Genomic DNA, 27,895 nt, shown 5'->3' on the forward strand with positions numbered 1-27,895 from the left:
TCATACCAAGATGCTCAGAAGAGGTGTAGAGTGGACCCACACCCACACCAGTGAGCAGACTCAAGTGTACACCAATTGGACTGGCCTGACCAGACAGAGTATAGTCTCTCTAGACAGACGGGTTGCCATAGGTCTCCTGAGATTAGAGTGAATATGGCTGAAGGTATTCCATGGCTGAAACGCAGTGCACTGGATGAGGACAGAGGAACGAGCTAACCTTTGTAAGGGAGTTTCAGATCCACTGACACATCCCAAAAGATTTAGGGAGGTTGGACAACCCGTCTTGAATATAAACAGAAGCCATGATGAGCCATACCAGATACAGAATACTTGAAGCATATCAACAGTGGTCCTCATAAGCACTGGGACAGAGGTCAAATAATGTGTACTGGCTATACACTCAAACAATTTGGATATAGTATCAACGATGAGTACAAAATGACCTTTTGTCTGGATAATTCCCTGTATGGTTAACCATTCTTGAGTCTCCAACTAGAAACTGAGGAGCTGCCACTTCCTTAACTACTCCATAGCAGCCCCTCTCCCCACCATCCCCTCCCTGCCGCAGGCCCTCTCCCTCCCTCCATGCAGCAGTGGAAAGTCTGGAGTCTGTGTGCCTCGCAAGTGACTAGGGATAATTACCTGGTGCCACCGGAGGTCCAAGAACAACACAAGTGTCTGTAATTAAAATAACGGCATGCTTCTCCGTGTGAGAGAGTGCAGGCCCAATGAGATCGGACCAGAGACCGACAGCAGACTGCTGAAGCCCCCACGTCAGTGTTCCAGCCGTCACGACAAGGCAAAGAAACCCTACAAACTCAAGACAGTTTCACTTGACTCCACAAAAGCTTCCTTAATAGGACAGTTTTTCAGGCAAAGTTGTCCCCCCTCAGATGACTGGAAGCAGTTTTAATTCCGCATGGCATCTTCAAACTAATTTCTCCACTAAGCATACATGTACTGGGTTGTAACCATCTTTTACAATTGCATAGGACCTTTATCAACATTTCAGTCATTAAGCAGACAACTTAGAATCAGTGCAATCAACCAAGGAAGGTAAACCAACAACAAAGAATAAAGACGACAGAAATAAGCAAGACAGTAGAAAGCGATACCATTGTATGATGTTTTATTAAAAAGTAAAGAAAACATACGTCAGCCTGCGATCCCATGGCTAACTCCTCCCCACTGGCTATTCTCTATCAGGCTTACCATTGGCAGTGATGGCTGGGGGAAATACTATAAACCTCAAAACAAAGCAAAGGGGAGATCTAAACTTCAAACCAATATCCTTTCAAAAAAATGTGGTGGGGGGGGGTGGGGGATTCTTTACTTGTGAGCCCCACACCTGTCCAACCAATCCCGACCCCAGTTGCGACTATAAATATTATTTTTTTTAAAGTGTAAAATACTTTTTTTGTTCCTCCGGAAAGAAAGAAAGTATTTACAACAGGAATTTTACTGAGGAGGGCAGTCACTTTTGCAATTCTTTAGATCTGCTCTTCCATCTAAATATTCAATGTAATTGAACAGCCAACAATTACATTTCAAATCTCAGATACAAGATTCGAGTAGTACAAAAAAAAAAAAAAAAAAAAAAAAAAAACTCAAAGCGCTTTTTAAAACGGCCCAAATGATAAGAACCAAATTAAAATCAGATCGTAGGCTCGACGATTCAATGACAGTAGTGTTAGAAAAGCACTAACATACTGCATAGAACTGCACATACAGGACAGGTCATAGTCAAGACATCTGCATTGTCTGACTACCTAACCGGTGTTCTGTAAATAGATACCACAACACCCCATCTGAGAATTACTCCAAGGACCTTAGCGCTCTCCAAGGTTCGATTATGGTACACACACTAGCTAGAGGGAAGTTTTTTTAAACACCTACTCCACAGTAGAATGTGCATGAGGTTGTTTAAGGAAAGGATATGAACAAGACAAGAGGTTCTCAATGGACCATAACTTGCACTATGCTGGTTAAAAGTGCAGGAGTATAGCACCACCTGGTGCTAATGAATGGAAACATACACAATAAGGAGTTTGAAGCAATGGTAATAACCTGAAGGATTTGAACCGAACAACCCGGCTCATGGTCCACGAACCCTCACACAGATTGCCTACATCGGACTAGAACCTAACCAGACCTTGTATTGATGACATGGCATAATGATGACCGCTGACAAATCTTTGAGGGAGGAAGTGGTTATCGCTCGCAAGTATTTCATACACTTCCTTTGAATCAAATTCAGCCAAAATGTGCAACAAAACAAATCATAGAAATCCACGTTCAAGTCAACAAAACACATTTCCATGCATTTAGACCATGGCTATGCTTGGATTTGTGGTTTAAACACTGGTTTAAAATAATAAATGCCTATAATGTCAATGAGACAGTAGAGCCCTACCACAGTAGGTATATGAAAACAAAAGGCAGCCCTAGCTTTACAGGGAGAAAACTACAGGGCGGAGTTTAAGGGGAATCATCTACTGAACTTGAGGACATTCTGGAGGTGAAAGGTCGGGCAACGCGGTGGACCAGGAATGAGACACTGCAGATAAACATGTGTTGCTGCAACAAGAACAGAGTCCTCTGGAGAAAGAGGGGGTTAAAATGTACCGTTATTTTTACAATAGGTATTTTCATTGTCAACACAGGAAACTGAATTGCATATGTAAAAACCTGGATTATCTGTATGGTTCAAATGCTTAGGCAGAATGATGGCTAGGCAGTTGGTGCGTAGCCTGAAGGAAGAACTCAGACATATACACCAAGGGCTTTGGTGCCCTCGCAAAGCTGGGTTGCTCAAAGGCCAGTGTTTAGTCATGCCAAAAAGCAAAACCAGAGAATGATGACTGTACATCAACATAAATTAGGTATTTCCTGGAAAACGGTTAACATCCCATCCCTCACAGCCCAAGCCGCACAGAAGCTAAATTACAACTTTAAACCTGGGAGGATGACCAGAATGTAAGGTGTGGGGGGATAAATAAAAATTCTCAAAAAGCTCTGACAAATCCTCTCGTCTTAGATGTAAATGTCTGTTTGAAAAAAAGTCCCCAAATATTTAAATCGCATTACAAATATAAATCAGTTTCTTTTTTTACTCAAAAATATTAACATAACCAAAAACACAAAAAACTCCATCTGAGAAGTTGAGTCCCATTTCCTCAGAATTGGGAGGGGTGTTCGGTTTTCATTTTAGGGGCAGAAATTTGAAAAGACAAACACAAGAAGCACCGTGGACTTCATTATGAACGTTTTTGCCGCTTGGAATGTCGGTGGCTGGCCCCGTTCTCCTCGTCACTATCCCCACCATGGCCCCCCCGCTGCCGAGTTCTCTGGTTGTCGCCCTCCTCGCCATCACTCTCTTGCTCTCGGTAGTCTCGCCGGCTGGACGTTGTCGCCGCCCGCTTGCTCTTCCTCTTCACGCTGCCCTCTTCCTCGCTCGCCTCCGCTTCCTTTCTCCTCTGCTCCACCACTGCTTTCCTGGGCCGACCCACCTTGCCTTTCCCATTCTGCATCTTCCGAACCTTGGGCGTCTCCTCTTCCTCCTCGTCCTGAGCGGTCCGACTGACTCTCTTCCGCTGGTGCCGGCGCAGGTAGCCAAGGCCGGGAAGCAGCTTGTGGAGCAGCTGGGTGAAGCTCTGCTCCGTCTTGGCCATGCAGGAGAGCACCGAGCTGCCACTCTGGTTGTACTCCTCGGCGTTGGAGAACACCAGCTTGACGTCCTCCAGGAAGTCCTGGGCGTGGCGGTACTGGCCCTCGCTGAACTTGGCCTGCATGGTCTGGAAGTCCATGGGGCTGGAGATGATGTCAAAGTAGTCCTCCGCCTCCTCTACTGACACCGGCTCTCTGGAGCGAGGAGCGAAGACGGGGAGGTTAGAGGTCAGGTCTACTGTCTCAGATCTAAATATCTTGATACTATTTCCATGGAATTCACATGGACACCTACACTGAACATGCATCTAATCAACTGTCTGATATCTATATAGTTAGTGTCAATGTATGTTGTTACATTGAGATAGGAGTATAAGTCCAAAGTTAGTTGTGCTAGTCAAGCCATATTTGAAACACTTTCAGGAGGCATTTCCCAGCTTCACAAATGTTTAACTGGCATGCAGAATAGTAGTGCATCAGTCTCACCTGAACGGCCAGCTGTAGCGGAATTTGACCAGTTTTTGCAGGATCTCCTCGCTCCTCTCCAGCTCCAGGGCCTGCCGACGCACCCCTTCCTTTGAGCTCTGACGCACCTGCAGCAAACCAAACACACCATATTAGTGTTGGCAAGGGGTCAAGTTATCTGCATAGAAGCTGGCTTGCACCAGTGCGTGAGTCACCAAAGTCCATTTTATTTGCACTTTTTTGGTATTTACAGACTTGTCCCATCGCTGGAACTCCCATGCAGACTCGGGAGAGGCGAAGGTCGAGAGCCATGCGTCCTCCGAAACACGACCCTGCCAAGCCGCACTGCTTCTTGACACACTGCTCGCTTAAACCCAGAAGCCAGCCGCACCAATGTGTCGGAGGAAACACCGTACATCTGGCGACCGTGTCAGCATGCATGTGGCCGGCCCACCACAAGGAGTCGCTAGAGAACGATGGGACGAAGACATCCAGGCCGGCCAAACCTTCCCCTAACCCGGACGATGCTGGGCCAATTGTGCACCGCCGCATGGGTCTCCCGGTCACGGGCCGGCTGCGACACAGCCTGGAATCGAACCCGGGTCTGTATTAACGCCTTAGCCCGCTGCACCACTTGGGAGGTCAGACCAGTCTTTCTAACCATGAGCCATAGGGTGTGTGTGTTCTCACCAGCTCGTCGATGTCTGCAGGACTGCTAGGGGAGGCCCTCTGTTTGCTGGGTTTACTGGGGGGAGAGTGCTTCTTAGACGCCTTACTGGACGCCTTCAATGCTTTAGAGTTTTTTGTCTTCTTCCTTGATCTCACTGGGAAACAGAAGAGTCCAGTTAAATATACACACCATCAGAAAAACATTTAAAAATCAGCCATTTGTTGTACCTGTATGAACTGTAAGAATAGGGATGAAGCTATAAATCACAAGTAAAATGCTGAAAGACTCAGATTTAAAAAAAATATATTTTAATAAACATCCTAAAACAGATCTCTGGCCGACTAGGCTCATCAACAAGCCCAACTTCTCAGAGGGAGGGAGCTATGTGAAGTCAAGAGACCTCAAAATGCACTGGGCCGAATCCTTGCTCACAGTTTGGTTTGCAATGTTATGTTGCCAGATCTGCAGGGTAAAAACCGACCTGCTACGGCAGCACTATAACCACAGGTCGTCCAAACCCAATTGTGTGTGGTTACCTTACGTGCAGGCCTAAACTCACAGAGGATCACTCTGCCACATACCGTCAGCCAAGCCGGGGGTGAAAAGCCCACCAGATCAAAAAGAGGGGACGACACTCAGACAATGAAGAGGGGAGAGAATGAGCTCAGAATACTGCACAACATTCCTGTCATTCGCATCTTTCTCTGCATCCGTAAAATAGAAACGTGTACATTGTTCGGCCTGTTCAGTTCTCTCTGGTCAGGGTAGGAGAAAGTCTGGGCCCTAGTATATATGTAAAACCCCTGCTACACGACAGGCCCTTCCCACTAAGGCCCTTTAAGTCAAAACTAACTTGTCCACTCAGGAATATTCCCTGTCTTCTTGGTAAGCGACTCCAGTGAAGATTTGACCTTGTGTTTTAGGTTAATTCATCTCCCAGTGTCTGGTGGAAAGCAGACTGACCCAGGTTTACCGCTAGGATTTTGACTGTGATTAACTACATTGTGTGTGCAGGGGGGGGGGGGGGGGGGGGGGTTTATCCTGAAAAACTCCAGCCCTTAACAATTACAAGCATACCCATAACATGTTGCAGCTACCAATATGCGCAAAAATATGGAGCGGTACTCAGTAATGTGTTGTATTGTATTTCCCACAAACATAACACTTTGTATTCAGGACAAAATGTTAATTGCTTTGCCATTTTTTGAAGTATTACTGCCTTGTTGCAAACAGGAAGCATGTTTTGGACTATTTGTATTCCGTACATGCGTCCTTTTCACTCTGTCAATTAGGTTAGTATTATTTAGTAAATACAATGTTGATACATCCTCAGTTTCTCCGATCACAGCCATTAAACTGTTTGAAAGTCACCAATGGCCTCAGTGCAATCCCTGAGGAGTTTCCTTCCTCTACGGCAACTGAGTTAGGAAGGATGCCTGTATCTTTGTGGTAACTGGGTGTATTAATACACCATCCAAAGTGTAATTAATAACTTCACCATCCTCAAAGGGATATTCAATGTCTACCTTCTTTTTGTTTTTACCTACCTTCCAATAGGTGCCCTTCTTTGAAAGGCATCGGAAACTCTCCCTGGCCTTTGTGGTTGAAATTCACTGCTTGACATTACAGATAATTGTGTGTGTGGAGTACAGAGATGCTTTCATAAGAAAAATCCTGTTAAACACTATTATTGAACACAGAGTGAGTCCATGCAATTTTTTTTTTTACTCCTGGAGGTATTTAGGCTAGCCATAAAAGTGCTGAACATCTGACTCAAGGCATTTTAGCTTTTCATTTGTAAAAATGTCTAAAAACATAATTCCACTTTGACATAGGGTGTTGTGTGTGTAGGCCAGTGACAAATCTAAATGTAATCAATTTTAAAATTGAGGCTGTAACCACAAAATGGAAGACGGGGTGGGAATACTTTCTGAAGGCACTGTACATCTGTAGGTCCCTCGGTTAAGTACTGAATTTCAAGCACAGATTCAACTCATGAAAACAGGCAGTGATTGGTAAATGGTTAACAATAACAAACCAGACTTTAAAATAGCTCTTTAAGCATGGTCAAGTTAATAATTATGCACGGGATTATGTATTAAGCCACCCAGACACATCAAAGATAGTCGTCCTTCTGAGCTGCAGGACAGGAAGAAAACTGCTCAGGGATGTCACCATGAGGCAGTAGGTGATTTTAAACCAGAGGTGGCTGAGATGGGAGAAAACTGAGGATGGATCAACAACATTGTAGTGATTACATTTCTAATATATTGTTGTTATTTTTTGTATTTAATTTTGTATTATTATTATTTGCTACCATTTTAATTATTATAATTTTATTACAATGTATACATTGTTACTTTGGCAATATTGACACAATTTTCATGCCAATAAAGCAGCGTGAATTTGACGCCGAAATAATGACCTAAATGACAGAGTGAAAAGAAGAATACAAATATACATAATACAAATATTCCAAAACATGCATCCTTTATTATCACACCAAAAGAATACACCGTTTGGCCTAAATGAAAAGCCTCATGGTTGGGGCAAATCCAACACGTCACTAAGTAACTGCCTCATTTTCAAGCATGGTGGTGGTTGCATCATGGTATGCTTGATATCTGAAAAGACTGGGGAGTTTTTCAAGATAAAAAGAAATGGAATGAGCTAAGACAAGGCAAATCCCAAAGAAAAACCTTCAGTCTGCTTTACACCAGACAGTGGGAGAGAAATTCACCTTTCAGCAGGACAATAACCTACAACACAAGGTCAAATCTACACTGGAGTTGCTTACCAAGAAGACAGTGAATGTTCCTTGGTGGCCAAGTTACAGTTTTGACTTAAATCTACTTGAAAATCTATTGGCAAGACTCGCAAGACTCAGTACTGTTACATTGGGTAATGGTAAGTAAGGGTCCCTACTGGGGTCAATAATACTCACAGCTGTGGCCCACGGCCTTGTAATCATTATCCTCCTTGTCCTCTTCATCAGAGTCCTCGGATTCAGACTCCTCTTCGTCCTCAGAATCCTCCTCTTCCTCAGTGTCCTCATTGTAGTTTCTGGAACAACAAGTAGCCATCAGCATTCTGTTAAAGAGCGTTCATCCAATAGCAAAACAGGATTTTCTTTACACGCCGTAATTTTGGAAGAACATTTGAAACTAGGGGCTGATTTAGGGGCTCATCAGTGGAGTCAAAATAAAACACTTGAGTATCTTCAAAGTGGCTTCTACAGTACCACCTTTAGATTGAAACAGGTTAATTGTCATGTTTGACGAAGAACCAGAATGTTTAGACACAGCTAAGTCTTTAATCCACCTGTGAGGTGTTGTGTGTTATCGTGTGAACCCTACCTTCCGCGGGAGCAGCGTCTTTGCACGGCGGGCTGGCAGGCGGGACACAGCCACTCCCCCTGCGGGATGCGGTAGAGGGCGGGGCGCAGACAGAACAGGTGGAAGGCCTTGTTGCAGTCGTCACACAGGATGAGCTTGTCATCCTCACCTGAAGGAAGGATGGAGGAGAGAAAATCATCATCATCGCAGACTTAGTAAATAGTTTAGGCCTACACTGTCATTAACTCTATACATACATATTTAATTGTCTAAAGTCACTAAGACCAGCAAAAGTTATTCATGTAAAATATTAAATAAGGAGAAGCCTCTCTGTATGGAGTGTGCGTGCAAAACCTACAACTGAGCAAACAAACCATATCCGCGCTGCATGCCTCACAACCCAGGACCCACACCTACAAGGAGTAGGGGATGATACGGGATTGGACCAAGAAGCTGCCATCACACATCGAAGTTCATTTGGCTAGGGCCCAATTTACAATGAGACAGTTGGTCAAATCCCCAGGGATAAGGGCACACCCATTGCCTCCACCAAAACAAGGATTCATCAAAATCATTTAGAACCTATATAATGTCTCTCATTCCCAAATATTTGTAGTTCAAGATAAGGTTACAAGCCATGTCTAACCTGAAATCACTGGGTAGGTTTCCACTACACCATCTCTGCTAATGTCAAAACAGCAACATGGATAGGAGGGAGCAGTGTGTTGTCACACAGGGCCTTGGGTATTGTACTTCTACTTATAGTAATTATATTACCTCAATACTTATACAGGGCCTTATACTGTAGTATCTTACTGCTAGTTCACCTGTAGTGTGGCTGTGTGGCAGCATGTGGTACACCTGCACCTGTCTGACACTACTCTGTCCCTGCTCTGGGCTCATCCATCTGCCCTGCCTGGGACTGGGGCTAACCATGTCCCGCAGCACGAGGACAGGAGGCCTCAGCCCTGTCCCTGGAGAGAGTACAGGCTGTTATTGGAAGAGAGAATGGGTTCCAATAATGTAACTGGTTAAAAATCAAGGTAATACATTTACTAGAGCAAAGATCAACACATACAGTTGAAGTCAGAAGTTTACATACACCTTAGCCAAATACATTTAAACTCAGGATTTTTTTTTTTTTTAAACAATTCCTGACATTTAATCCAAGTAAAAATTCTCTGTCTTAGGTCAGTTAGGATCACCACTTTATTTTAAGAATGGGATTTGTAAGAACAATAGAGAGAATGATTTATTTCAGCTTTTATTTCTTTCATCACATTCCCAGTGGGAATGAATTCCCACTGGGAACATACACTCAATTAGTATTTGGTAGCGTTGCCTTTAAATTGTTTAACTTGGGTCAAATGTTTCAGGTAGCCTTCCACAAGCTTCCCACAATAAGTTGGGTACATTTTGGCCCATTCCTCCTGACAAAGCTGGTGTAACTGAGTCAGGTTTGTAGACCTCCTTGCTCACACACGCTTTTTCAGTTCTGCCCACAAATTTTTGGCCATGCTTTGATGCTGCCACGGCCGTGCTTCACAGTTGGGATGGTGTTCTTCGGCTTGCAAGCATAACCCTTTTTCCTCCAAACATAACAATGGTCATTATGGCCAAACAGTTCTATTTTTGTTTCATCAGACCAGAGGATATTTATCCAAAAAGTATGATCTTTGTCCCCATGTGCAGTTGCAAACCATAGTCTGGCTTTATGGCGGTTTTGGAGCAGTGGCTTCTTCCTTGCTGAGCGGCCTTTCAGGTTATGTCGATATAGGACTCGTTTAACTGTGGATATAGATACTTGTGTACCTGTTCCCTCCAGCATCTTCACAAGGTTCTTTGCTTTTGTTCTGGGAATGATTTGAACTTTTTCGCACCAAAGTACATTCATCTCTAGGAGACAAAACGCGTCTCCTTCCTGAGCCGGGTGACGGCTGCGTGGTCCCATGGTGTTTATACTTGCGTACTATTGATTGTACAGATGAACGTGCTACCTTCAGGCGTTTGGAAATTGCTCCCAAGGATGAACCAGACTTGTGGAGGTCTACAATCTTTTTTCTGAGGTCTTGGATGATTTCTTTTGATTTTCCTATGATGTGCAAAGAGGCACTGAGTTTGAAGGTAGGCCTTGAAATACATCCACAGGTACACCTTCAATTGACTCAAATTATGTAAATTAGCCTATCAGAAGCTTCTAAAGCCATGACATCATTTTCTGGAGTTTTCCAAGCTGTTTAAAAAAAGGCACAGTCAACTTTTGACCCATTGGAATTGTGATACAGTGAATTAGAAGTGAAATAATCTGTCTGTAAACAATTGTTGGAAAAATTACTTGTGTCATGCACAAAGTAGACGTCCTAACTGACTTGACAAAACTGTAGTTTGTAAACAAGGAATTTGTGGATGAAACACAAGTTAATGACTCCAACCTAAGTGTATGTAAACTTCTGACTTCAACTGTAGCTGATAACGTCACATAGCAACTTCACTTCAGTCATTCAAAGATTCTATACATTAGTCAATCATGTCTTTCTGCATGTTCGAGAGGTTTGACTCGAAGGCCATGAACAGATTTGCTCATTTTTACTGCAAAGATTCCATTAGTGCAGGGGCCAGCAAACCCCTAAAATGTTTGTTTATACTGTGGTTTGTTTTACTCAAACCACCTCGTGGGCCAGGTGGACACTCCGGCTTTAGTGGAATGCAAGGTGATTTGTGGATAGCCGAAGTCTTCACAGCACCTTACTCAGGTGGATCTCCAACAGGCAGAAAATGACAGTCAAATGCTTTTATTGTAAATCAGGGTTTAACGAAACTTGGTACTGGGGTCCCCCCTGGGTGCATATTTTGTTTTTTTGCACTAGCACTACACAGCTGATTCAAATAACCAACTCACCAGCGTGCTTTGATTATTTGAATCAGCTGTGTAGTGCTAAGGCAAAAAACTTGTTTGGGGGCCCCCAGGACTGAGTTCGGGAAACGCTGGTATAGATGACTCAATACTGAGAAAGGTTTTCTTGACGAGACCTTGGGGCACGATGTGCAACCAACACCCCCCCCCCCCTTATTTTAAGTTTTTATTTACCTCTGATCGACTTGTTAAAACTAGATCCACTTTAAGGACACTATCTGTAATTGTTTCTTACTAATTGGTCCTTTCCATTGACACCATTTTAAAATACCCTCTTCAGTTTCGGACTCCCTCATACAGCTCCAGGACGTTGAGGATCCCCCACCTTTCCTGCGGCACACCTTGCAGCGTGCGTTCTCTGCCGACATGTCCCACTTGATGCAGGCGTCCAGCATGCCCAGCAGCACGTGCATCCGGGAAAAGGTCTGGGCCTCGCGGATCGCCGTCTTCCATTTCTCTACTGCCGTCGCCACCTGCAGACATATTACAACTTTTTTAATTGTATTGATTTTTACAGAAAAGTGTGTTTAAGGTGCACTTCAAAACATTTGACACCTGCATCACCTCGAGACCTAGTCATGAAACCTGTATTTTCAGACCCTGTAACCAAAAAACTGGCAATGGGTCTGCGAGAAAATATCTGTTTTATGCAAGTAAATTCAATAACACTACTGTTTAACACCTTCCTAGTTTGAATTGCAAACAGGCCCTATGGTTTAATCATCCCTCTTCCAATTGCCGGTTACGCACTGAGATGTATAAAAGGGATTATTTAAAAAAATATATATTTAACTGGGGAGCGTGAGTTAATTAAGAACAAATTCTTATATACAATGATGGCCTACACCAGCCAAACCCGGACGACGCAGGGCCAATTGTGCACCGCCCTACGGGACCGATAGGTCACGGCCGGTTGTGATACAGCCTGGATTCAAACTATAGTGACGCCTATAGCACTGAGATTCAGTGCCTTAGACCGCTGCCCGAGCTACTTGCAAGAAAGTGGTAAAAAAGGGGCTGTTTAAAAAGGGGTTGCCTTGTTTTAAATTACAGGTAACATACCATGTTCTGTCTAAAATAGGTATTACTCACCCTTGCCTCCTCCGCCAGCTTCTTCTCCTCATCCACCTCCTCAGTTTTCCTGCTCTCCTCACCTTCCTGCTTCTTCTTCTTCTTCTGCTTGGGGGCCATGAAGCCCTGCAGGAATTTCTTGATGACACAGGCCTGGAGGGTGATGACGCACTCCCCAAAGTCCTTTAGGTTCTCCAGGTCACGCACCTGAACACACAGAGACAGACAGGGGTCAGAGGGGAATGGTCAAGTTCAGAGGACATACTCTGCTGGATGTGTATGGCCCAAAGACAAATACAGGTAAATGGGCATTGAGGAAAATCTTGAAAGGTTTGTAGATACAAAATAATATGTATGGCCATTAGTTTACTCCTGCCTATATGACCTGACCAGATATGCGATCAGGATAAACTCCTGATTCCAAACATGTCAACTGATTGTATGAATAAATAGTTACCTTTCTCTCAAACTCATCCATGCTGTCGTCCATGTAGCCCAGGCCGCCTTTCTGGAGGCGCGAGGCCACCTCGATGACGTCGCTGCGCAGGTACTTAAGCAGCTCCTGGTGGCCGTCACAGCTCCTCAGCCCCGGGTTCCCCTTGCGGGTCAGGTTGATAGAGTGGAGGATGTCCTGGTACCTGTCAGCGTACAACACCCAGTCAGTCACACTAACTCACACACATATACCTGATCCATGTGACCTAACCAGGAAAAACGCTGGGCCATTTGCATAAATAGGACAAGATAAAGTGGGGCGTCGCTCACAAAGCAGTCATTAGGTGAGTGAATTAATTGGTGGAGGGTCAAATCACATTTTATTTGTCACACACACATGGTTAGCAGATGTTAATGCGGGTGTAGTGAAATGCTTGTGCTTCTAGTTCCGACCATGCAGTAGTATCTAACAATTTCACAACAACTACCTTATAAAACACAAGTGTAAAGGAATTAATAAGAATATGTACAAAAAAAATATATGGATGAGCAATGGCCGAACGGCATAGGTAAGATGCAGTATATGGTATAGAGTACAGTACATACATATGAGTAATGTAGGGTATGTAATCATTATATAAAGTGGCATTGTTTAAAGTGGCTAGAGATACATTTATTACATCTAATTTTTTATTATTAAAGTGGCAAGAGATGAGTCAGTATGTTGGCAGCAGCCACTCAATGTTAGTGATGGCTGTTTAACAGTCTGATGGCCTTGAGATAGAAGCTGTTTTTCAGTCTCTCGGTCCCCGCTTTGATGCACCTGTACTGACCTCACCTTCTGGTTGATAGCGGGGTGAACAGGCAGTGGCTCGGTATGTAGAATATAAGGCAAACGTCTCCTCACCTGACTTGCAGCTTGGTCTTCAGCTCACTCTCTCTCACACCCTGTGCGTGGAGGCTCTCCACCAGGTCATCGAGTTCCCGTGGAGCATCACACACAAACCTTCAACACAAGCGTGGTGTAAACACATAGTATATCATAGCACAAATATAATCATATGCTCTCTGGTGTAAGTATCGTTTAAACATTGTTATTGAACGAAAAATCTGTTTAGTTATCAAGTCAACCAATGATCATCTGTCAGTGAGTTTCTTACCAGAGGTTCTGTCCCTGGTTGGGAGTGGTGGTCTCGATGCAGATGGCGGCTAGCGCCCCCTGATGGGCTCCCTCGCTTAGAGCACCATCTAGACTGCCACCGTCCTCCTCGACATCTGCAGGATCAGAAACAGAACAGGGTCGTGTTCAGTAGGCACAAAGGCAAAGAAAGTGAGGGACTCTCTGAACTTGACCAATAAGAATAGCTTATTTTTGTTTTTCCTGTTGCACCAGGTTTTTCTACGGTGTGACCTAATGAATACGAACCAGGTTTAACGCTGCAACTACTACAACTAATAATATCAAGAAATTATATTATAGGTTTCACAGAAGTCGTGATTATTATGTTATTCTCTGAATTCTTATTTCTTTCTTGACATGGTCAAATAACGCAATTTTTCTTTCTTCCTAAGTTGCCATACAGAAACTACAGGGCCATGAGTAATTTAGAAAAGAATGGTACTGTTATAAGCGGTCTCACTTAAAACCTCATATCAGTCGCCCTGTTTGACCTAGAGACTAAACTTTGTATGTAGGCGTCTTTTACATGCTGAACAAAATTTGCCTCAAGGGCCCATAAGGTCACTCAGGTCGATTTTCCTCCATTTTGGAAATTTTGAAGAATAAAAACTCAAATTCAGTACGTAGGCCTCTCTTAACTTCAGGGTTCATACACATTTTTGACAGATGGAATTTCATAACTTCTGCATATTAAAAAAGTATGTGTAATGTGGTATTGACACAGAGGCTGCTCTCTGATCCCATGTAGCATCTCCTGTCGTTGTGGAAGGCACTTAACCAACCAACGGGGGGTTGGTTGGTTGGTTAACAGGCTAACTAGCACCTATTGATTTGTCATGTCCCATACATTGGATGCCCAAATCAACTGGAAGTATTTACAAAACAAGTTGAAGCCACATAATCCAAAAGAAAAGCTACAGCTAATCTTTTTAACACCCTATAATTTACTGTTCTCGATTCGCAAATTATTATTTTTGATTCATCACAATTGAACCAAATCCCAACTAATACAATGGCGAAGTGAATTGTGTGTTGTAAAAAATAATGGTTTAAATTAATCAACTTTATATGGCCTTATTCACAAAGGTCGGAAAGTTTTTTGGAAAATGACGAAAACATACATGCTAACAACAGCTAAACAGTTAACTACAGGGTACAATATACATTTTAATTGGCTACCTAGTTAGTCTGTTCTCTGTCATATTTTATAGGCTATATATAGGCCTAACTGCTGCTGCAATGTCGACAATAATCTCTCTGTGAGCAACGGAGAAGTTGATGGGAAAACGAAAAAAATATTCCATTTCTTTTCCAGGATTTGCATGACATAACCAATCCCTTAGCTTTTCTCAAACTAAGTTAAGACAGCGATTCCCAAACTAGGAGTCACCTGATATAAAAATGGGGGCATGGGAGATTTTTCACATTGAGAGGAACCATTGTCATTCACAATGGATATATAAAAAAAAATAACTTTGGTGACTTTCTATGAAAATAAAATGTGTCTCCTTGCTTACGTAACAGACATATTTGGGAAACTGAACGAACTTAACACAAGCATGCAGGTGTTTAGGCTCCTGACTCAAAGAGAATACCCTGCCGTCTCATTTTGAGCATTAATGCCGCGTTCAAAACTCGGAAATCTCCAACTTCAGGGTGTTCAAGACAGCTGGGAACATGTAAAAAAAATAGCTCAGACTAGGATAAATTGTTTTGAACAGCCACCCAACTCAGAATCTCAGGCCTCTTTCTAGAACTCACACTTTCTGACCTGAAGGTCACTGAAGTCATGATTTGAAGTCATGATTTGACCATAAAACCTATGGCACCCTTTGCCAGCTCATATCTGTGTGAAGCTGGATTTAGTGCTCTTGTCTGCATTAAAACAAAACACAGATCCAGGTTGGATGTGAGCGCAGAGATGAGGTCCACCACACACCCCGACTTTGACTTAGGTTAAGAGATGGCTGAGTCATTAATAAATAAGGAAAGCAGATTTTACGTGTCCATTGAAATCCTTTGTAAATCCACTCCACAATGGCCTAGCAACTTGAAACTAAGTTTGGCACTGATATCTTAAGAAATAAGGAAACTAGTAACAATTCACCTTTTGACTATGTAACGCTAATGCTCAAAATAATCATTAAAAAAAAACCTCAGGGACTACGTCAGATTTACTCACATTTTGGTCTTTTGACTCATCACAATAGTCTAAAGAGTTTAATAAAATAAAGTTGATGTATTCAAAGATTGCCACACTATACCAGTAGATGCAAATTAGCACATATCCTGGGAGCTAAAAATATTACCAAAATCTTTTTCTCATGACCAATAGAACCAAATTACATGGTACAAGTCTTATCATAGTTTGAGAAAAACTACGGAAATGGTCAAAAGACGGCTAAGTTATTTGATGTGTCCATTTAAAACCAGTATAAATCCACTCCACATTGGACCATCAACTTGTCATCGCTATCATGGATGTCCTTAAGATAAACCACACTGAATTTCGTATTGACATCTAAAACAAGGAAACTATTGCAACTCATTCTTTGCATATGTAACGCTTATGCTCAAAATCTGCAATCCAGTTTGTATTTAGACTCATGATTCCACAATAGTTCCTACATGATCGAGTGCTTGTTTTGTTATTCAACTGATCTTGTGTGTCCTTTCTGTCATGTGCTCACAGCTATATATATCAATTGTATTTCTTTACTCTTCTGGGACATGAGGCACTAAACATAGCTAGTGAAGAGGATACGGTGTACTAGTACTAAGGTTTGCAGACTCTCAGCTGTGATGACAGTGTACTAACTTACCATCAGTCTCCTCTTTGGTAGCCTCCTCGTCCTCAGGCTCGACTGTAGCCTCTTCCAGGGGGAGGGTGTAACTGTAGTCAATGCTGTCGTGCACCCAGCCCTTCTCTATGTACAGGCCAGGCACAACATCAGAAAACAGCCAGTACCTAACACATAGACAAAGAGTTGGCGGGTCAATACCAATGGTAATATACACCAACAGTGACCTGAATCAACTGTATGTGGTAAAACGGTTTACATAGTTGTTGATTCCTTATATATCCAACGTCTTGGGACCGTTGAGGATGAATGCACCAAACCAGAGCACTATGTGCATGTATCAAGAGTCAACTGTAAATAGAACACCTAAACATATTGTGAACCATTGAAGTGTGTGTGCTGACCTGTTATGGTTTCGATCAGTTCCCAGTGGGATTCTCCTCAGCACCAGTTTGGCTTTGGTGATGCCGTCCTGGAAGGCCCTCTCCGCTGCAGCCTTCTGCTTGCGGACACGCTCCTCCTCTGCCTCTTTCTCCATGCGCTCTGAGGGGAGACAAAACAGAATTTGAGCCGGCACTCGTTCATAACAGAGCATTCCCATTGCATAAATCACCTAAGCAACTATGGACTCAACCATAGCCATCAACCATAGCCCCCCACAATGAAAATCGCAGAGAGGACTGTGGATCTGTCTCCGTCTGTTAATACGTTAGTCACACGAGACTTCTGACAGCATTGGCCCGATTTTAACTAAACTTGTGTTGAAGATGAGTCTTACCATAGAGATCTGGCATTTACAAAATTACAGATTGGCCAGATAATGGCGCTGTAACAGATTGAAAATGCAAACTTTGAAAGGTCAAGCCCCTCACCGTTTGATCTACAATCATGACATTTGGAACATAGGTCCCTCTCCTCACAAGGAACATATTTGCCTCAGACTCATAAGGTCAGACATGATGAAATTTCCACCATTTTTTATTTATTTTATAAATTCAAAAAGAGTTCCCCGCTACTCTTCTGGCACCGAATGACCAATTTGCATGAAACTTGTGGCATCTATGGATGTGGCATCTATGGACAAAGGTCTCAACGCAATATTTTCCAGACTAGTACCTAAAAACATGGCCGCTATTGACCAATAAACATTAATGTGTGCGTGGTCTGGCACAAATGCATATAAATCCGTCAAAGATATTCATATTGTAACAACATTTGGTACACATGTTGAAAACACTCAAGAAACAACATATGCAAGAACATTCATATCGACCACACGGTGGCGATATAACAAACACATTTCTATTTCTTGATCTGTTTGACTCAGTGATTAAATTTGGCACACATGCTCTGGCACAGGAGTCTAGCTAACCCACACAAACTCAAAACACCACTGGCCGAATTTTGACAAAACTTGAGTGAATGATGTGTCTTGCCATAGAGACCTGGCTTTTTCAAAATTACACTGATTGGCTCAAAGGGGCGCTGCATCATTCATGGGGACGACATGTTTACTGTTGCCTAATGATAGGAGTATTTCCTCACCACGTGACATAAGGAAAACTGGCCCAGTCTAATGATCTACAACATGTCCAGATGTCCTTACCTTTGTTCTGTCTGTCATGCTCCTCCTTTTCCTTCTTGGCCTGGATGGACATCAGCCTCCTACTCTTAACCGTACTGATCATGTCTTCCGGCTCCGCGGCCACCGACTCTGCTTTCACCTTCACCTCTTTCTTGGTGCTACCCTCTTTCTTCTTCTCCACCTTGGTGGCGGCTGACGGCGAGTCGCCACTGGCAGCCTCCTCGACTTTGACATCAGCTTGTTCCTTGAGTCGTTGCTTCTCAGCCCGCTTGCGGTCGTTGACCTCCTTGAGCGAGGCCAGCCTCTCCTTCCACAGCTCGGCCGAGCGCTGCTGCATGGAGTCCACGTGGTCCTCCACCGAGTAGGTCATGAGGATGCGGTGAGACAGTGCCACCAGCAGGCTGGCCTTCTCCATCGACGTCAACTCAAACACCTCCACCAACTCCAGCCGCTCAAGGAACTCGCTACTTACCACCTGGTCGAAGCCCCCTAGGGTGCCCCAATCATCCCCCCCGGAGCCCTGGCCCGAGTCATCGCCGTGGGCGTCGCACGGCCGCAGGCACAGGCGCACCAGCTCAGAGACAGAGTGGAGGGTGAGGGGGATCTCCGACAGGGGCATGTCCAGCTCGCTGTAGCCCTCAGCCAGCTCGTCCTGCAGCAGGGTCTGCAGCAGCACCACCAGCACACGGTTCAGGTAAAGGAAACCTGCCTTCTCCCCGGCCAGAGCCTCCATCAAGGCCACTGCCGTCACCGGGTACTGGTCATCGGGCATTAGCAGGCCCGCGTAGCAGTTGAGGAAGTCCGCCACCATGGCCACATCTCCGAACAGGGAGTTGGGCAAGCCCTCTGGCATGTCGACCAGCTTGAAGACAGGCAGTGCCTTGCCGCCCTCGATTTCTAGGTCCTCATAGCGGCGCTGCTGCTCACGGCGCACCTGCAGCTCCTTCTCCCGACGCTCCTTAGTCTTCTCCCGGAGCTTCTCCTTGATCTCCTCACGCTTCTTCCTCATCACGTCCCGCTTCTCCTCCTCGCTCATGGCCGCCCATTTCTTCTTGTGCTCCAGCAACTCCCAGCGCTTCAGGACAAGATCGCAGAGCTCCTCAGGAAGCCGACCCCGGTCCTCAGGCGAGAGGGCCTTGGCCGCCTTGGATATGAGACAGGACATGGCGTTCCTCTTGTCCTCCTTGCCCTTGTGCTCCTTGTAGTAGCGCAGCAGGTGCAGGGCCATGGGGTGCAGGGGCTTGCCAAGCTTGGGGGTCCCTGGGCCGGTGCTCCGGGCTCTCTTCTTGGGGCTTCCAGCGGAATGAGGGCTCTTGGCCAAGTCCAACAGAGTCATTTGCTTCATCTTGGGCTTCTTGGCGCCTCCACCCTTTTCATCCTTTTTGAACGATGCCTTCTGGCCGCTCTTGCCGGGGGTCTTTTTGCCAGTAGCAGATTTGTCTCCAGGTTTTTTGCTGGATTTGGGGGAGGAGAGTACAGAAGCCCCACCCTCTCTTTTCTTGGGGGTACCGGAGTTCTTTACCTTCAGAGGCGAGCCATTCATTTTCATCTACAATATAAATGGATGCTTTATTGATTCAATCCATTGAAAGACTAAATATGCAAATTCAATTGAACATTTAACAAATCCTCTGATTCTTTAGAAAACCTCTAAGCCACCTAAAGATATGTGCAAATGAGATTACATCAGCATGTATAAAATTTGAGAAACCTGCATGTGGCCCCAGATTGTAGGGCTCAGAGGCATGCCGAGAGAATCATTTTTCTTCTCGTTCCCCGAATTCCCTCCTCCCGGGGTGTTCGAGGTCTTCAGCTTCTTACTGGGTTTGCCCTCTGTTGAGCTCAGGCTCTTGCGCTTGGCTGAGACTGGATTCTCTGTGAAAAACTAGAAGGCAAACAAAACTATTAGTCACATATTTAAAAAACAAATGTTATATAAAAACAGTGCCTTCAGAAAGTATTCATACCCCTTGACTTAAGTAGCATGGACTCTGAAATAATAGTGTTGAACATTTTTTAAATGACTACCTCATCTCTGTACCCCACACACACAATCTGTAAGGTCCCTCAGTCGAGCAGTACATTTCAAACAGATTCAACCACAAAGACCAGGGAGGGCACCTATTGGTAGATGGGTAAAAAAAAAGCAGACATCGAATATCCCTTTGACCATGATGAAGTCATTAATTACACTTTTCATGGTGTATCAATAGTTATCACTACGAAGATAAAGGCATCCTTCCCAACTCAGTTGTTCAAGAGGAAGGAAACCGGTCATGGATTTCTCTATGAGGCCAATCAATGGAGAACACTGAGGATAGATCAATATTGTAGTTGCTCCAAAATACTAACGTAATTGACAGAGTGAAAAGGAAGCCTGTGCAAAAAAATATATATATATTCCAAAACATGCATCCTGTTTGCAACAAGGCACTGAAGTAATACTGCAAAAAAAATTGACAAAGCAATTAACTTTTTTGTCCTGAATACAAAGTACTGGATTTGCCCCAAACATATTACTGAGTAAGCCTCTGCATATTTGCAAGCATAGCAGCGGCTACATCATGTTATGGGTATGCTTGTAATCTTTAAGGACTGGGGAGATTTTCAGGATAAAAATAAATAAATAGACAGATTGGAGTTAACCACAGACAAAATCTTTAGAGATTTAGTCTGCTTTCCACCAGACACTAGGAGATTAATTCACCTTTCAGTAGGACAATAACCTAAAACACAAGGCCAAATCTATACTGGAACTGCTCACCAAGAAGACAGGGAATGTTCCTGAGTGAACAATTTAGTTGACTTAAATCTACTTGAAAATCAATGGCAAGACCTGAATATTGTTGTCTAGCAATGATCAACAACCAATTCGACAGAGCTTGAATAATTTACAAAATAATAAATGGGCACAATCCAGGTGTGGAAAGCTCTTAGAGACTAACCCAGAAAGACTCTCAGCTATAGTCGCTGCCAAACGTTCTTATACAAAGTATTGACTCAGGGGGTGTGAAAACTAATTTAAAAATTTGATATTTCTGTAATTAATTTTCAATAAATTAGCAAAAACCTCTAAAAACATGTTTTCACTGTCATTATGGGGTATTGTGTGTAGAAGGGTAAAATTTAAATACATTTTATATTTCAATTCAGGCTGTAAGAACAAAAAGTAGAATAAGTCACGGGGTATGAATACTTTCTAAAGGCAATGTATGACGCTGTTTTGTCTCACTGTTGTATTTTATCTACACGTCCATCACATAATCCAGAGCTCCTATATCAACAGGAGATTATGTGGAGGTTTGTGGACAAAAAATAAAGTTAAAACCCCATATAAATCTAGGTTTACCTTGTGTGGATCCAGGAGGAAGTCGCTGAATTTGCTGGGCAAGTTGAACTTCTTCACCAGTTCATCCTCCACCACCCAGGGGGCCGTCTCTCCCATCCCAAGCCGGAGTGCATAGTGGCGGATGAAGTAGCGCATGATCTCCTTGGTTGGAGGGCGCTCAGTCCGGAAGAGGCTGTCCACTGGGACATCACTGATGACCTGTTTGTGTAGCGTTTAAAAATGTATATAAATTACATACATAGACCCCAGTGTTGTGTTGATTACAGCATGCAATGGAAAATATTTTAAATCTATTTGGTAATGGAAAACAAAAATGTGCATTTCGTATTCGACAAGTTTAGGTAGCCCATTCCTGTTCCAATCCATTTTTTCCCATTGTGTAACCAATGAACACGACCCAGTTACATAAAACATGTGCACTTGATGGTCGGAAGTGAACCATAGACATTTTAAAGCAGTGGAGAGGACACCAACCTTATCCTCGCTGATCAGCTTCACGTCATACTTGTGTGGCAGGAACTTTGGCATCACCCATCTCTTCTTCTCCTCCTTCATAGCGGTGGGAGTTTTCCTGGGCGAGCGCCGTGCTCGGTCACCTAATGACAAACAAGCACACAGTATATTTTTTGTGAATGTGAATTTTTGGGGATCAGGCCTGTGTGGATTCTATGCTATTTTTACATGTACAAATTTGTCCATTTGACAAATCTCTTTAATATGTAAAAAATTGTCTCTGAACTAGCACACATCTTAAAGCTCCATGTGCTGTATTTTAGGGATGTGTCAAAACTGATGGTTTTTGGTTTCAATTAAGACCTAGACAACCAGTTGAGGGAAGTTGCTTTACTAATCAGTGACCTTAAATTCAATCAATCAAGTAACAAGGGAGGAGTGAAAACCCGCAGTCACTCGGCCCTTAATGGAATGAGTTTGACACATGGTTTAAACTGAGATGTTTTTTATTTTTTGCATTAGAAAGCAGTTTGTGTCTCATGGTCCGTCTCTTTCAGATAGTTAAGCATTGCACCTGTACTACCATTACTTTACCTTAATTCCTCCTCGCAAAGTTTACATTACCTCCTCAAAGTATTGCCATACAAGACTTTGTAGCTGTCACTTGCCTCTCTCTGCCATATCCCCCCCCCCCCCAACTTATCGACGATGACTTAGTGGTGGCGAGTCGACACCAAAATAATTGATTCCTTGACTGCTTGCACGTCAACCCCCATTTTCGAGCGGAATCGACTTCTAAGACTCAGCATTTTTGTAACGGAGGAGACTGATTAGTTGCCGTGCTTCCAAGAACAGTGGAGAAGTAGACCCTTGCGCTCAAACTCTTAGTTGTTGCATAAATTGACCCACTATGCTGTTTACTTTCCGCATCTACTTCATGTCGCCGAGTCTACCTTTAAAATTACACAACTTTCCCCAGGCCTTTATAGCCTATCGTCTAGTTATGGCTATAACACAGAAAATAATAGGTTGTGATAACTGCACAATGGTGGAAAAAGAACCAAACTGTCATACTTGAGTAAAAGTAAAGAAACCTTAATAAAAAAAAAATGATTTCACATAAAAGTAACCCAAATATACTTTTATTTCAAATTCCTTATATTAAGCAAACCAGATGCAACCATTTTCTTGTTTTTTTTTAAATTGAGGGGAACGCCACGGGCATACTCCAACATTCAGACATCATTTACAAAACGAAGCATGTATGTTTAGTGAGTCCGCCAGATCAGAGGCAGTAGAGCTAACCAGGGATGTTCGATTGATAAGTGCGTGAATTTGACTATATTCCTGTCCTGCTAAGCATTCAAAGTGTAACGAGTGCCTTTGGGTGTCAAGGTAAATATATGGAGTAAAAAGTACAATATTTTCTTAAGGAATGTAGTGAAGTAAAATCAGTCAAAAATATAAATAGTAAAGTACTGATAGCCCCCCCAAAGGTATTTTTACTTAAGTACCTAACACCACTGTAACTGCACTGCAATTAACATTTTGTTGAAAAAAAAAAAAAAAAAAAATGGTTTGGGATTTTCCTTAACGTCAAGGATCCCAATTTAGTTTAAACGTTCACACACCTACTGTGGTGAATTTTGGTGTAGGTTACACAAAATCTAATAATTGTATTTGTTAGCGCAACATGTCCCATAGGTGTAGTACTCACTGAGGCTCTCTCGCCTGCTTTCCCTAGTCTCCCTGGGGCTCTCCTCCTCTCTGGGCAGCTGTTGTTCCTTCTTCTGGTTCTCCTGGCTTGCATTCTCCTTGTCGCTGGAAGGAGAGTCGCAGGCTCCCTCTAGCTTCTTCTCTGACGTCTCCCCCTCAGCGTTCCCCTCAAGCGGGTGTATCTTCACGACCTTAACCCGCAAACTCTTTTCCTTCCCCACCTAAAAAAAACAAAATGAATAGGTGGAGGGGGCTAAAAGCTATTTCATTTTCTATCAACATATTTCCATTAACAGTATTTCTTCCATCCTTCACTGACTACTATCTCACCACATGAAAACAAACATCCACAGCATTCGACCAAAATAAAAGAACATCACCAGAAAGTCACACTCCTCGTCTACGGCGTACTTGGTGAGGATCTCCACCCAGGCCTGGTCCACCAGCTTATCCAGGGAGACCGTGTTGTGGTGAACCATCTCCAAGACTGGCTTCTCGAACCATAGCGGGTACTCTTCTTGAAGCCTGGAAATAAATCACTCATGTCAAACATCTCATTTATCTAACACTCAATAGAAAATGCCAGCAATAAACAGTCTTCTTACATTAACTGATTTGGGTTTATTGGTGCACTTTCACTCGAATAATTTTGACAGATGATGGCTTAGTGTGACTATTGCTATTTCACTAATTGAGTCACCTGCTTTCCATAATTCATAAACATGCATGGATAAGTCCAATCCAAGGAATACATACAAATGAACATTCCTCGATGAAACACAGACTGCTAGGACCACCAATGCCTGTCCTATCTGTACACAACCACTTCTCCAAGAGGGGGAGCCAATTCAAACCCTGGCTTCCCTGCCTGGTATAAATAGACATCTTTAAATACGGCTGCTGATCCTGCCTGGCCTGCGCTGAGGGTGCCGGAGGAGCACAGCCTGGCTGTGGCACTGCTCTGAGGTCATTCGTGTACACACAGAACTCAAAGCTTACTGTCCTCCCACAGCGCAGGGCTCAATGCCACAGCAGCCAATCTGGACACGTATCAAATGAGAGAACCTAGACCTTGTCTATAAACAATCCCTAATCCAATCCTTTCAGATGCACACAAGTGCCTAGGGGTTGTTTCTAAACAGGGGCCACACTCTTATCACTAGATTCATGGATGACTCAATCCATACGTCCTGCAAATAGAAAGGAAGGAGGCGCACGGGGAACATCCAATAACACAGCTGTAAATCATGTCACCTTCAACTGGAGTCAGTGAGCAGTGTGTGCTACAGACGGAGCTGCACTGATCTTTTTAGCCTCTGCATGTAATGATGATTTACATTTCTTTTGAAACAGAGCATTTCTGTTAGCGGTCGTAATGTCGCTCAAGTTAGACTTGCTTGTTACTCACAGTTCAGTGACTTCTTGCTCCTCCTCCCAGGCCTCCTTGTGTGTGAGCTGGTTGCTGCCGGTGCTCTTGCATGTCCAGATGCGTTCGGCGTATCTCTGCAGGCGCGCCTCATACTCGCTGTAGCCATTTCATCAGGATAACAACATATATTCCCCTCAATCACATAGTGTGAGTACTAGGACACAGGATAGGAACATCCACTTAGTCACTTGACTCAGTTAGCTCTACGGCATATCCAGAGAGACCCCCCATTCATAATTAATGAATCATGTTAGGAGCAATTGATCTCAATAATTAAAAGGCCGGATGCGAGGGACGTCCCACACCAAGCATACATTCTGGATCCTTTCATAACAGAGCCAAAGTGCAGGATAATCCCCAGAAACACTGTGCTCCAGCTGAAACTAAATCTGACAAGTCTTCTTCTCTGTAGGGACTAAGCAATGTGTTAAATCACATCCTGATATCATTAGGACTTTGGCATCTATAACTAGATGTTAAGCAGTACAAACTTTACTTATTATATTGCACTGACTGACAAAATGCAGAGCACAAACGTTTGGGTTGATGGGGCTTTGCACTGGGATAGTAGTAGTATTAGGGTTTGTTTACAGGTGGCTCGTAATTTGCTGTTTATCAGATAAGGTTATTGTACTGTACCTTTAGACTAGAGTGAGTTTGACATGTATTGCTCCTTGAGGCTGCATAACTCACTAGGCCAACATGAGAGAACCAGACAAATGTGGGGATGTTGGCCTAGTGAGTTATGCAGCCTCAAGGAGCAATACATGTCAAACTCACGTGGGGCACCAACATACTTCTGTATCTATTGGTAGTAAGGCTAGGGGACCTCAAAACAATGCATTGAACTGCATTTTTATTACACCGCTGAGCAACCTGAACGATGCATTAGTATATCAATCGGGCATGCCTGGCGGCCATGCACCGGTTACACTTGATTGGAAATTGATTCATGTCACGAACACGTTTGCCTTTTCTTACAAGTCATATTACAACCGTGGTATTTCCAACAAGTCAAACTTTACAGTTTGATCTGCAAGTCAAATCCGTCCGATTTGATCATGAGCTAGTGTCAGAACTGACGTGACATAATCTGCTTGTTCTTCAGTCTACCCTGTAAAGTTAGCTAGCCATGCTAGTAAACGCGCCACCAAGACGGCATGACAAACTCAGACCGTGAGAATCACCCAAACCAGTTATGCATAGATCAGCTAGATAGCGCAATTCTCAAGTAATATTAGTAACTTTAGTAGTACTTAGCTAACGTTACGGTTTGTCTAGTTAACAGTTAACTAGTTTTAAAGAGAGCACAACTTTGACTACGAAATAACAGTGAGTGACTATGGGCATATTACGATAGGGAAAACAATCCAAAAGAAGCACAACAAATTCGACATAGCTAACATTAGCTATTTAGCTATTATTAATATTCAGAAGCTGAACAACATTTAAAACACTGACACAAAACTCGATGTTCCGATAAGTGTGCATAATGGTTTTGCTTTGACAGTCAGTTAGCTAGCTGGCGAACTGAGTTGGCTTTGCCATAATGTGAAAGGATACTCTTTGTTCCTGAAGGCCTCCTTGGTGTGTTCGATTATGTAGACCTCCTCCTCTGGGCCTGGCGGCTCGGCTAGCGGCTTAACCAGCGGGTAGGGTTTCCGGCCCAGCAGTGGTGCCATCCTGAATACGAAACGGCAGCGATGACGTCTTAAAAAATTTAACTCCTACCACAAAACTACGCAAAATATGACAATATGGCCTTAGCATGTAGTCAAGTATCCAAAAATATTCCAGGAGCATTCAACGTGTAGCATCTAGCTAGCTAACCTAGCAAGTCGGCTAAATCCTCGCAAACAATAACACAGCACTTCTTGCTAGCAGTCAAATCGCATCCTTGTTCTGTTCGCCGGTAGTTGTGTCATTGTTTATCAACACAAACTTTACAAAAACATATGTTTAAAAATGTGCAATGATAATGGACTCTTCTGGTAGGCTATCCGGAGAAACTTCTACTAGCTTGTCCCAAAGGAGGATGGAGAGGCGAGCTGACAGGATTCTCGAACTCGCGGCAACAGCGGAGGTTCTCGTCAGGGGGTCTGGCGCGCTCTCCACTCCGGTCTCCAAAGACTAGGCCTTCTCTCATGGAGCGATTTTTTTTTTTAGACTCGCAGTGTCCGTCCTTGAAAGTTTAAGTTGTTACAATGATAGTAAAGGGTTGTAATAACTTAATTGAATATGCAAGAGATTAATTACTGGGTTGGAAAAATGGCGGGAGTTTCCGCCCGGCAAAATACTGCACAACCCCAAAACTCAGTTTCCCCAGAAGGCAAACAGCGTCGTATAGAGTTATCCCGCCCCTCTCTCTTTCGATTGGTCTAACAAAGAGTGATCTTATTGGCGCGTTCTAGCTATCATTTGCATATTTCCGTTAGGAAACGCCTACTCTGTGAAATGCGCGTGTGCCATAACTCAATTCGCCATTGTACTACTTATAAACAACGCATTTTTTTTACAACCTTTGCAACGGGTACATTTTACTAAACTTAGTTCACTCTGTTCGTAACAGATTTTAGTTTTTGGAATAGAAAACTGTATTGAGATCAAACGTTCGATCGGGGAGAAAATTAGCAAAATGTCGGCCAAAATCCATCTCGCTCCATGTTCTCCCATTGCCGGCGACTAGGCTTTCTCTCATCCCCATATTTGGTAGTGAGTGGATACGCAAACCGGATGCTTCACATTTATACATCCGGTGAAATACCTGGCTCCATTGTTCAATCTGTGACTACAAGCTGGCGAGCTCTATTGTTTCCAACCTTATTT

General features: G+C 43.5%; 1 protein-coding gene across 2 annotated transcripts; it reads right to left on the minus strand.

Annotated features, from left to right (window-relative positions):
• Nucleotides 1-1,112: 1,112 nt before the first annotated feature.
• LOC129832194 (tyrosine-protein kinase BAZ1B-like) lies at nucleotides 1,113-27,706 on the minus strand. Of its 2 annotated transcripts, none has more exons than XM_055896068.1 (20): nucleotides 26,633-27,706; nucleotides 25,049-25,165; nucleotides 24,021-24,165; nucleotides 23,642-23,861; nucleotides 21,946-22,067; nucleotides 21,472-21,669; nucleotides 19,834-20,007; nucleotides 18,144-19,671; nucleotides 16,942-17,080; nucleotides 16,559-16,704; nucleotides 13,717-13,831; nucleotides 13,464-13,562; nucleotides 12,579-12,759; nucleotides 12,143-12,328; nucleotides 11,322-11,523; nucleotides 8,158-8,305; nucleotides 7,746-7,864; nucleotides 4,822-4,955; nucleotides 4,153-4,259; nucleotides 1,113-3,861 (listed from the first exon to the last, which is right to left on the minus strand). In XM_055896068.1, the coding sequence occupies exons 1-20, from the start codon at nucleotides 26,749-26,751 to the stop codon at nucleotides 3,258-3,260; spliced, it is 4,803 nt and encodes a 1,600-aa protein (XP_055752043.1). In that variant the 5' UTR covers nucleotides 26,752-27,706; the 3' UTR covers nucleotides 1,113-3,257. The 2 variants fall into 2 exon arrangements, with proteins under 2 accessions (XP_055752043.1, XP_055752044.1); XM_055896069.1 differs by having other exon boundaries at nucleotides 11,376-11,523; nucleotides 26,633-27,704.
• Nucleotides 27,707-27,895: the final 189 nt, after the last annotated feature.

This window comes from Salvelinus fontinalis, chromosome 33 (genome assembly GCF_029448725.1).
Source record: "Salvelinus fontinalis isolate EN_2023a chromosome 33, ASM2944872v1, whole genome shotgun sequence".
Taxonomy (NCBI): domain Eukaryota; kingdom Metazoa; phylum Chordata; class Actinopteri; order Salmoniformes; family Salmonidae; genus Salvelinus; species Salvelinus fontinalis.